General features: G+C 45.3%; 1 protein-coding gene across 1 annotated transcript; it reads right to left on the bottom strand.

Moving 5' to 3' along the window:
* Window positions 1-1,181: 1,181 nt before the first annotated feature.
* LOC144167108 (uncharacterized) lies at window positions 1,182-3,762 on the bottom strand. Its single transcript, XM_077696487.1, has 5 exons — window positions 3,612-3,762; window positions 2,219-2,365; window positions 2,049-2,117; window positions 1,843-1,896; window positions 1,182-1,785 (listed from the first exon to the last, which is right to left on the bottom strand). Exons 1-5 carry the CDS (start codon window positions 3,644-3,646, stop codon window positions 1,557-1,559), a joined length of 534 nt encoding a protein of 177 aa, XP_077552613.1. The 5' UTR covers window positions 3,647-3,762; the 3' UTR covers window positions 1,182-1,556.
* Window positions 3,763-12,093: the final 8,331 nt, after the last annotated feature.

A 12,093-nucleotide genomic window follows, 5' to 3' on the forward strand; every position in this document is an offset into this window, starting at 1 on the left:
GAATACTTCAGCCCTTTTTTGGACAAACAGTTATTTCTACTGTGTTTTCATGCACCAGGTTCCTATACGTTGAGTTTGGCCACCATGGCAGCGAGGCGGACGGTGGCATTTTTGGCCGTAGCGAATTCCACAAATACCTTGAAAGAGGAGACCAAGGGCTCCCAGTAGACACTCCCCTTGGAGGAATTGGGGACACCCCGTACTTCTTTGTGGGGGATGAGGCCTTCCCCCTCAAAACTTACCTCATGAAGCCATACTCAAGGAAGAGTAAGTTCTCACGCCCATACTTGTATATACTTGGGGACAAGTGGAGGACGGCAATAGTTCAAGTAGCGTAGCACTCTGCTGAAGCGACGTACGGAAGGGTTAATGCGTGCACGCGTTTTGTAATACATTTAATGCACAACACTGTCTGCTTTTTCTCGCATAGTTTCTTTGTCGTCGCTGCAGTAGTTTATAAGCAGATAAGTCTGAAAAACCACAGGAAAAACTCGTGTCATGTTCAAAATCCTTGCAGAAATGCGCAATAATACGCAACGGTTTGGGATGCATAGCTCATCTATAGTCAATGGTGAATTTACCATGCCCACAACAATAATTCGGTGGACTATCATGCTGTACACCCCAAATATCGGCAGTGTACCAGCCACCCGTCGTGTGCTCTTTCACCTCTACTTGACTGTCATGAAATGCTGCTGTTGTTTTCTAGGCCTGCACTCGCTCACTGCTGCTGTTGGAGGGAGCCAGCAGCTCACAGAAAATCAAAAGGGGATTTTCAATTACCGGCTAAGCAGGCCCCGAAGAATAATCGAGAATACATTTGGGATCATGGTACAGAGGTGGCGCATCCTTCGACGGCCTTTCAAGGCCAAGAAGGAAAACATCACACAGATCGTAGGGGCCTGCATCATCCTCCACAACTTTCTGATGTCGGAGCCTACAGCCTTTCGCACAGTGTACTGCCAGCCAGGCTTGGCCGACTATGAGGATTGGCAAGAACGTCTGGCTGAAGGCAGCTGGTGCAGCGAGGATGATGGTAATGGTGCCCTGGTGGATCCCCCGGCCATTGGCCAACGCTCTGCAAGGTGGGATCTACAAGTACAATGTCTAGTACAGCTACAGAAAGTTTGTTTTGTGATGAGTGAGAGAAAAAAAAATAACAGGCCTGCTTTTTATGTTTCATTTCATGCCGGGCTGCGTATGACCTCAGGGACAGGCTGTGCCGATACTTCGTAACCGAAGGGCAAGTTCCTTGGCAAGAGGCCATGATAAGCAGCAGCCAAGCATGAAGAGGCAAGTTGTTTTGAATGCGAACTTTATTACAATTATTGCACTTAATCCAATAAATAATACACAAGTAATGAATAAATATTAATGAAGGAAATGTAAACTAGAAAATAGCCGTATAAACATGCAGACATCCAAGTTAAACACATCACACAAATCAAAAGACAAAAAAATTTTAAGCTATGAAAGGGAAAAAATTAAAATGTAACAGACAAATAATACCAAAATGACTAATTTGAAAGTGAGATTCTTAGCAAAATTTACAGCATTCACTCCGGGATATTAGCCATCACTTTGCGATGGAGGAGGTCTTGAATTTCAAAAATTGCTCTCTGCCTCTCCTTCAGGGGCAGGCTCCTCAGCTGTTCTGCAAAGGACATACATGAATAATTCACTTGATCATGCCTCTGCAGATTTTCATTTCGCAGAGTCTGCAGATGGGTGAGGCAGGCAGCAGCCACTGTAGCAGGCAGTGCCTTTTCTGCAGTCTCTGGGCCACTGAAACATTGAAATGTATGTTAGGGGTAATCGTTTCCCAATTAATAGTGAACATACCTCTCTGCCTTTTTCGTGAGCCTTCGGGCCCTTCTTGCCTTGGTAACTCTTGTGCTAAGCAAAAGAAAATAAGCTCTAATGAATACTGCAAGGAATTTGAGCTATTTGCGACCAAGAGAGAAGTGTATTCCACTTTTAAGAGTAAAATGTATATATAATTACTGCACACTACTAATGCCCATTTATTATACGTATTATAAGCTTACCCTCCGGCAGAAGTGGACGGCTCTGACCGCAGCACAGTGCTCGTTAGCACCGACTCTGAACTATTCAGGCTGTATGAAAAGAGAGACATTCTTTTTTTCCCAACACGGCACAGTGGAGATACATCTGGCTTGAAACACATCGCAAGCGGTAATTTCGACTGTGTAGTTACCCATGAGCTTGTTCTGGGCTACCTGGCTGGAGGAGGACACTCGGCACCTCCGTGACCTGCTCGAGAAAGCCATCACTGTCGTCAGATTCCACAACTTCAAGGTCCAAAGCAGCAATGACCTCCTCTTCTTCCATTTCAGTCGGTTTTCTGCAGCAATGCACAAAATAACTTAGTCTAGTATGCTACAATTGCAGCAAGCATGAGGCACTGTCAATTGCAGTTGATAATAAAGTAGTTGGTATAAACTAGACGTGGTTGTGTAGCAGAATTTCATGAAAAGGCGAATTGTGCCTTCAATGTTGCGATGCCTTTTATCAAAATCAGCTGTCAAACCTATAACTGTGCAGGAATTTAAAGACAATGTGTGCAGTCTCTAGCAGAAACGAAATTTTGTGTGCAATTTGCACGGCAATATTTTCTACTGTCCTCTTCCTTTTTATCAACCTTTATTGTGCTGCGCACTGTTCTCCGTGTGCTCTGTGTATTGAAAATGTACTTGTATATACCATGTGCCTGCTTTGATAGTCATGGAAGCACCCAAATGTACGGTACCTAAGGAATTCAAAGATGATGTGTGCGATCTCTAGCAGCCATGAGCTTTTTTAATTCATTGTTCTGAAAAGTCTGAGCTCTTTTTTTCGCCTTTTTTGTGTTATGTACACCCAGGATTGCGGGCATGCAGTTTGCAGTTCTGTGTTTTGCAGCATCTGTTTTCTGTATCCTTATTTTTCGAGGTTCCACACTGTTTTCAGTGTGCTTTGTGCAATAACACATAACTGAAGTGACCATGTTAGTGCATTGATGATGGCCTTGTATAAAAACTGAAATGGTGTACGATATCTGAAATAAAATATTCTGCCCCTGGCTTGGCCAAAATTTCTTCAAAAGCCTGCTACAGTTTTCTGTGTTACCATTTACACAACCATAACAAAACAAGAAAGCCGTAGTACACAACTGCAACACTCCATATATTCAAGGTGCTGCATTGGAGGGAACAACTGTACTTGTAAACTGTAATGCAAACATATCTTGTTACTCACTGCTGTGATTTGGTGAATGTGATGTTGCAGCACGTACTGCAAAATAAGCTTTGAAGTTTTAGTAAGTTGCAAAGTAGGCGTCTTTCTGTGTACCAAAGCAACAGACATTTAACAGAAAACTAATGCGATCTTCTGTTTAGGAGAAGTACATTTTTATGCATGGACACTTGATAAAATGCACAGAATTATCATTAGTCACTCCTGGTGTGTTTCACACTTTTTAAACAATAATTTATTTTCCTTAAATAGTTTGTTGCTGCAGAAATTGTTCCTCGGGCACTATTTTTTGTTGACACACTGCTTTGATAGTAAAATGCAACTCCAACAGCGGCTGGAAAAAACGTGAAGCTTACGCTGGTCTGTCCGAAATTTCCATTATTGAAATCATTTGCTTGAAATATCGCCATTTCACTTTTTTATTGTCCTTGGCTCCTGACCCACTCTTGTGGTTTGCCTTCTCCAGCTGCGCCTTCACTCTTGTATATGTGTCCTTCAGGTTCTTGAATTTATTTGCCACTTCGGCACCTGTGAGAAAAAGAGTTAAAATTTTAATTGTTTCATCTTTCAGACATGCAGAAAGCAAAGCCATGCACGCAGCTATCAGGAATACAGTCTATCTGCCTCAGGTGGCACATACACAAAAAAAAACCCCTTAAATTTGTTCTAATTTCAATATTCCATAATGTCACTTCCTCGAGGCACACCTTCACCATTGCAATCGCTTCGCATGTACAGACGGCAGGCCTAGCACATTAACGTAATTTTTCATAAAAAGGCCACAGTAAAAAAAAAATTGTCAGGGGCGACACAGCAGCTTGGCGCTGCAGATCTTGACATGCAATTTCGAAGCGAGACATCTGCACTATAATTTCTTTTTGCGCGGAGCCCACTGTCAGTGATTTCCCTACTTCCCTCCTAGGGGGTGTGTAGACCCCCCCTAGTTTTTCTGGACACCCCCCCTTGAATCCCCAAATTTCACTCTTGTCAGTCCTTATATGGACCTTTTTCAGTATCGATCTGCGCGTGCGCGGGCTGGGGTGTAGGAAAAAATGGTCCCGGAAAAAATGGTCCTGGAAAAAATGGTCCCGGAAAAAATGGTCCCAAATCCAAGGTAGGAAAAAATGGTCCCGGAAAAATTGGTCCCGAAGCCAAGGCACGAAAAAGACTTGTTCGAGTAAAGCCGGTTAATCGAACCAAGAACGTTTGTCTTGCTAAAATGGACGAGGTATTAAAGAAAAATATAGAAATGTTCAGTTTCTAAAAGTACCCAGAAAAAATTGAAGACGGCACCAATCTAAAAATGCGAGCGCTGCGCTAGATTGTTGTCTATAACCGATGTTAAGCGAAAATAAAAATATAATGGCTGTTTCAAACAAGCAAGCACACGATAATTCGGTCACCGAAATGTTTGCGCACGGAGGTGTCCGTGCAGCGAAACGGTATCCATACACCGATATGTACGTACACCGAAATGTCCGTACACCGAAATGTCTGCACCGAAACGTCCTACACCGATATGCCTTGCACCGAAATGTCCTAGACCCGAGACGACGCTGTGCGCTTCTTTGATGGAGCTCCCACGGCTTTTTGTGCAATTTTCACCGATACTGACGAAACCTCGCAGCGTAGAGCTTCTATGACCTTCCAGACACTGAGATGGCTGTGTTCGATTAAGCTACTAAAACGACGGTTCCAGGCCTCGGAGTCGCTTGTGTGGTTATAATCCAATCACTCGCATTAAAACATTTAATCCATGTTTAGCCCTACCATCCATCCATCCATCCATCCATCCATCCATCCATCCATCCATCCATCCATCCATCCATCCATCCATCCATCCATCCATCCATCCATCCATCCATCCATCCATCAAAGCGTCCGTCCGTCCGTCTGTCTGTCTACCCAATTTTCTTTGTTAGATTTTAGCCTCCAAAGGCTTTAATTTCGGCCCCTAATAGGAATAGTATTAAAGCATTCGATCTTTCTCAAACCTTTACCTAAAACGCAAAGGGACAAAATCAAATCAATTCAGGACTATAAATACCTCGGCATAATTATAACAGACGACTTAAAGTGGGATAAACAAGTAGAATTTGTAACCAACAAAGCCCTTGCTTCGCTATACTCTCTTAAAAGGTCCATTTGTATGGCCTCACATGATACAAAGTTACTTGCCTACAAATCGCTTGTACGGCTGATCCTGGAATATAGTATAATCTGCTGGTTCCCTCACACAAAACACCTTATTGCTAAACTAGAAAATGTCCAGCGGAGGGCCATTCGGTTCATCTACAATAAATATAAACGCTACGACTCTCCCACGGAATTACTCAGACGAGCTGAGCTACCTACAATAGGTCAACGCGCCAAAATTTTGCGCCTAAAATTTTTGTTTTAACTAATTCATGGCGGACTAAAAATACCTTGTAAGAAATTCATTACTCCATCTGTTTCCAGGTCTACAAGAACAAAACACGACAAACGTCTTATTGAGTACAGGTTCCACAATGAATCCTTTAAATACTCTTATTTTCCATGTGTAATAAGAGAATGGAATTGTCTTCCTAATGAAATTGTTACTAGTTCATCCCTTGATAATTTTGCTTCTAAATTGTCTAAGTTTTTGCTTAATAATCCTTCTTGATATATGTTCTGTACTCCCCATTGCTGAATCTTTCATGCGCTTCTCGTTGTTATCACTTGAATTGCCACGTGTTAATGTGTGTAGTTTGTTTGGCTGATATTGTTGTTTTCACCTTGACCCTTGTTTCTGCTTTGTTTAAAAAGTTTAAAAAGAGCACGCTTATTATTCATGTATCCCCCAATCCTGCAACAGCCTCCAGTTGAGGCTATCAGTATCAATAAATAAATAAAAATAAATAAATAAATAAACCGCAACATCAGATCGGTTCAGATCGGACTAACTTGAAGGGAAACACGTTGGCTGGGCCATGGGACCATTTTTTCCTAGATGGTCACTGGGACCATTTTTTCCGGGACCATTTTTTCCGGGACCATTTTCTCCGGGACCATTTTTTCCGGGACCATTTTTTCCGTTTCCGGCGGGCTGCCCGTCTGCTATTCTTGGCAGTAGCCTCGGGCAAAATAAACAAAAGTGCGCCCCCCGAGCTTGCTGTTAGCGTTGCACGTATTTATTTCCTTTTTTTCGACAGCTCGTGGCAAGTTCGTATGTGCACACAAAAAAGGCTTTCAAAGGAAAGGGGCAAAGTGGTTTGAGGCTGACCACGCTGCGAGCACATTGCTACCAGCCAGGGAGTAGCGAAAATGAAAAAAAAAAAAAGTAAAGGAAAAGTGGAGCTTCAACGGCCGCAGATTAGTCACGGAAACTTTCGCCTGCTACCGTGACATTCATATGAATGGTACGGGTGACGGGCGGGTGCGGGAGCAACTGCAGGACGAGAACATTTTGTGCACGAGTTCTCCGAAACCCAGATATTTTCGGGGGTGTGCCTTACTGCCATTTTTAATACGCCGAAGTGGAATACCACGCGGGGGACGCAGCAATTCCCCACTGGCTTGAAGTGATTTTGGGAGTGACGTCGGGTGCCCAGGGAAAAATGGTCCAATGGAGACAGCGGAAACGCGAGTATGCAGGACAGTCCCACGGTCGAGGGAAGTTTACTTAAGGGGGCGCCAGAATTGTCCGCGGGCAGTAGGGTGGAGAATCTGAAGATTGGTCAATGTGGAAGTTGCTTCAACTTGCTTGGGCGACTCCGGGGGTGACGCTAGTGGTAGCCTGTCGGTAGGCCCGTGGCGGGACGACCAGTGCGGGACGACCATCGGGGCCGAGCTTACCTCACCGTCACCAGTCACAAGGCCGACCACACTACGCACCTTGGACGCCGAAAATCGTAAGCGACTGCCCGGCGAGGGCAGCTTGTTTCCTCCGGTACCTGTTGACGTTGAACTTACCAGTAGGGCTATCCACGCTTTGTGTCAGGATGCAGGCCTCCTCCTAGAGCACGTTTCTTTTTTCCGAGTTTTTCCTTTGTGTATGTGCTATGTTTTTTAGGGTTTCCTGTGTGTCCGGTATTCTTTTTAATGTGTGCTGGTGTTCCTCGCGCAGTTAACACCGTGCATTAGCCGCCCAGCGCGCACGTGGTCCCTTTGTCCTGCGCTTAGTGCCTGCGCTCACGAATGGCGATGTCGGTGCAAGGTTTTCTTTCTCTTTTTTGTGTGTTGTTTTTTTCTTTGTGTAGAGTTGTCTGTCCTTATGTCATCTCGTTCGTGTTTTAAAAAATTATGGTTTAACCCAAGTAGTGAACACGTGGGAACTTTCGCGAACTCCAGCGACTTCGGCGCACGTGCGCACGCACGGGCCGGCCACGCTGTAAAAAAAAGTTTGTCGCATCTGCTTGTTTGCGTGAGCAGGCAAGGGGGTCGTAACAGCGAGGAACGACGAACATCTTTGCACGCATAATGAGGGGGCGCAGAGTCCTGCAGCACATCCAACCGCCGCCTCCTTTCCCTCCCTTCTCCACCCCTTTCTGTACGTGGCGGCGTGACGTTCAGCTTGAAAGGGGCACCGAACACGTCGGTCTCCGCCGAATGCACGTGCAGATCTTGTCTAGATCGCCTGGCAAAGTGGGCGATGCCTTTTTCGCTACCAGATGTGCGCTGGACACGCGGATAGCCGAGCAAGCGAGAGAGAGAGAGAGAGAAATAAACTTTATTGCGATACGTAGTTAGGAGGGGGCGGTGACCGGTAGTTGCAGTTTGCCGGTGACCAAGGCAGCCCGTTCCGTCAGACTTGTTTGCATCTGCGGGTCGGAGCTACCCAGCGCCGCCTCCCATTGCTCGGTGGTACGGATTAATGGGAAGGGGTCGTTGTTGCATGCCCACATGGTATGGATGATGGTGTCTTTCAAGCCACATGCGGGGCAGTTGGGGGACTGGTACAGTGTGGGATGAGTTAGGTGCAGTTTGGCGCGACAGGGCAAAGTGTTTGTTTGAATGAGGCGCCATATAAGCGTTCTTCAGAGTGAGAGAGGGTAGGATGAGCCGGCGGGAATATGCGGCGGGCGAGGCGGTAATGCTCAGTTATTTCCCGATAGCTAAGCAAGCTGTCTCGGGCTGATCGGGCTCCGTGTAAGGGTACGAGGCTTGGGCCTGCTCGGACAGTGAGTTCTCGAGCTGCTTTGTTGGCTGCCTCGTTGCCCCCCAGCCCTGTATGGGCAGGAGTCCAGATCAGCTCCACGGGGTCGGTAGGGGGATTTTGAACAGGAATTTGGAGCGCCTGAGGAGAGATGGTACCTCTGGCAAAGTTTTGAATGGCCGTTTTCGAGCGATGAGAAATATGCTCTGCACGCTTTGTCTGAACGCTGAATTGTCACATAAAAGTAATTCTTTGCTGCTTACTGTATGTGAACAAATTGTGCAAAAAGGAGGAAGCTCGTAATTGTTAGATGCCTATGGTGCAAAAGCGATCGCGAAAAAATAAATGTTGTATGCTCGCTTATGTCGATGTTCCTAGTGAACGTGACAGCTGCGAAATAAAGCAACAGAGAATACTCGTACGGGCAGCTACGTCGTATCTCTTCTGTTTTGTTAGAGAGTAATCCGCTTCTACGCATATGAAACCAATATTTCTACAGCAATATTCAACGAATTCAGTCGCATGAAACCCTCTACCAGTTTCCCTGACACAAAGTTGGAGACATAAATTGATTAAAATTTTATACCCTACGAAGGTGCTACCCTCTGCTGTAAACGCATGAACAGGCTGATTTCTCGCAAATTGTTTTGTAGCCTTGTAATGGAGAAACCAAGCCACTATATTTGGGCGTTTTCTTTCTTCCTTTGCTACAGGTAACGCTTCAAATGAAGCGACAACAACCTATTCAGAACTTTTTTATTTCACGGAAGACATCGAAGTCCAATGACTGAAACACCGCGAGTAGATGTGTCTACTTCACCCGGCACCTCTAGTTCACCCCAACCAGCTGTGGAACCAACAGCTGAAGAGGGCGTGCAGCCAAAAGTGCAGCACCGATCTTCATTTACGCGTTTTCCATTCATTGAGACTTCAAAAGATGGTTATTGGTGCAAAGCGTGCAAACAGGCATACAATGAAGGGAGACTCCTTGTTGATGGGAAAACTAGTGGTGCGTGGATAATCAAACCTGTCAGCAAGCTAAATGCATCTAAGCTTGGAGAAAAGGCCGCGAAACACAACGCCTAGGGACAGCACAGACACGCTGAAAGCCTTTTAAGCCAGCCACACACGATTTCGGAAGCGTTAAACGAGGCGGCAAAAAGTGCTGACGACCAAACTTTGCTTATGAGAAAGAACATGGCTATTGCGTCTTATTTTCTTTTCAAGCAAGAAGTAGCCCACACAACGAACTGGCGACCCCTGCTGAGTTCTCTGGCACAAGTGAATCCCGAGGTCGAGAAGTGGTTCAGGGGAAGACCAGCCAACGCTCATCACCGTTCTGCGAGAAATTCAACAGACTGGTTGGAAGCGTTTGGAGTTACCGTCAAGAAAACGACCCTAGAGAAAGTGAAGACTTCCCTTTCTACATTCGGGAAGTTTTCTTACATGGCTGATGAATGCACCGACGTCAATGGAAGACAAATTTTAAGCCACTGTGTCCGTTATCTTGAAGCCAACGGCCACCCAACGGACGCATTTCTAGATGTCGAGGTTATTGATGACACATCGGCCGCTTCTGTGACATCGCAAACTTTGAAAGAGTTGAGTACGTCTGGGTTGGACTCTACCAAGATGGCTTCCTGTGCATTCGATGGGGCGGCGAACTTCTCTGGCCGGCATGGAGGAGTACAAGCCTTACTCAAGCAGAAGTGTAACCCCAATCTTTGTTACACTCACTGCAGGGCACACTTGCTGCAGCTTGCGTTGGTGCGAGCTGCAGAGTCGTCAAAGGAAATCAAGTGGACCATCAGCTTGGTCTCCTCGCTCTACTCTTTTTTCAGCAAGAGCCCCAAGCGCCTGAGTGTCATTGAAAAAATTGAGGATGCCCTAGGATTGAAGCTGAAGCTAGTGCAACCCGGCAAAACTCGCTGGCTCTCACACGAGCGGTCTTTGTCTGTGATCCTGAGGCTACTTGAGCCTTTACTGGTGGCCTTAGAAAACATTTACCAAGATGGTGGTGACATGAGCAGTGAAGCTGGCGGGCTATTGCTGCAGCTGCGGTCAGAGAAAACAATTTCGATTATTTCGTTTGTGGATCGTCTGTTCAAGCCATTGGCGACTCTGAACAGCGCCATTCAGAAGACTTCTACTTCTGCGGTAGACCTATGTCCTCTCGTCGAGGCAACAGCTGAGGCGATTGGGGAACTTTCGGTCGAAGGTGTGCTCAAAGACGTAAAGGTATCGGTGCAGGACCTAGAGAAAAGTGGCACTCACATTCAAGCGTTAACACGCGATGACGAGAGAAGCTTAGCATTCCAGCTAACCAAGTACAAGGAACTGATTCTCGAGAAGACACTTGTAGACTGCTCTACAGCGCTGCGGTGTTTTTACGCGTGCTTGTCGCAAAAGAAACAAGTTGTAGACTGGAATTCAGTTCTTCCAGCAGTCGGTCTGCGATACGATGAAGAAATCGGAAGCAACTTAGACGCGGAGTGGAACATTTTCAGGTGACTTCAGGAAGATTTGACGTCCACTGCATTTTTATCATCTCTGCTCGTTCAGCCTCATCATGCCGCAATGTTCCCCAGCCTGCGAGACGTCTTCTGCCATCTCCTGTTGCTGCCGATCACAACAGCCACTGCTGAGCGCTCGTTTTCGGCCCTCAACAGGGTTTTGTCATCAGAAAGAAGCCGTCTTCTTCCCAACCATGTGAATGAGCTGATGAGCATAACTATCGAAGGTCCGGAGGTACTTGATGCGCGAGATGCTATTGACGTTGACCGACATGTTTTTAATCATTTCATCGCAAAAGCGGTGCAGTGCTACAGCAAGAAGCCTAGACGGTTGTAAATAAGGTGCGGCGTTATGGAGTTCTAGTCTTCAAAAATGCGACTTCTCCAATTTTTATTTTGGAATTTATTGCTTGGTTCTTTCATTCGCAATAAAAACGCTTTGTGTTTCTGTAAATGTATAAATAAAATTTCACGCTTTCGATATTCGAAGATTTTTTACAGCGTCTTTATTTGGCCTAGTACCATGTGCCCGGTCTTCAATTGCTTTTGTTTTTATGGACCCTGGATGATTAGCGCTGCTTTCACGCTGCGTCAAGTAAGACGTGTGCAAGTTTAATTATAAGAACTGCAAATAAATACCATATCGATTCGTCAGAGGCCACTGGTACAGAGCAAGAACAAGCCCGTGAGGAGGTACGAGCAAAGCATATATCGACAAGCACTCACCCAAAATTACTTCGACTGAGGCCGCCTTTGACTTGAACTAAGTGCAGTAAACACACATATAATTTACTTTCTTCATTGATTCGATGCCGTTCTTTGTTTACAACCGTAATCTTTGCAGAAGCTCTTTCAGCATGTACATTTAAAATGGGCAATTTGGCGAGGCGTAGCGCTACGGAAGCTAAACATGGCGTTTTAATAAATCGGGAGCGTACAATCGGTGCCTGATTTTTAAGTGCTGCATAATTCGTGTACTACCTAAACATTGTTTCAAGAACTCAAATTTCGCCACTGGCTCTGGTAACAAGTTCGAAAATGTCCTTATACGTTGAAAAATGGCGAGAAATTAAAAAAAAAACAACTGAATACGGACCTTTCATGGTAAAAAATGAATTTCTCTAAATTTGTTTTTTTCTTAGATTGAATAGAAAGCACCGCCTCTCAGGTGTGTATATATATATATATATATATATATATATATAT

The sequence above is a fragment of the Haemaphysalis longicornis genome, unplaced genomic scaffold, assembly GCF_048455015.1.
Source record: "Haemaphysalis longicornis isolate Haplotype H1 unplaced genomic scaffold, Haemaphysalis longicornis Haplotype H1 scaffold_1, whole genome shotgun sequence".
Classification (NCBI taxonomy): Eukaryota; Metazoa; Arthropoda; class Arachnida; order Ixodida; family Ixodidae; genus Haemaphysalis; species Haemaphysalis longicornis.

Excerpts from the sequence above, each read along its gene's own strand:
- LOC144167108 (XM_077696487.1), bottom strand. The coding sequence starts at position 3,646 with ATGATTTCAATAATGGAAATTTCGGACAGACCAGC. Across the intron at positions 2,118-2,218 it reads AGCCCAGAACAAGCTCATGG|CCTGAATAGTTCAGAGTCGG; the intron begins GTAACTACACAG and ends CTTTTCATACAG. Across the intron at positions 1,897-2,048 it reads CCGTCCACTTCTGCCGGAGG|CACAAGAGTTACCAAGGCAA; the intron begins GTAAGCTTATAA and ends TCTTTTGCTTAG.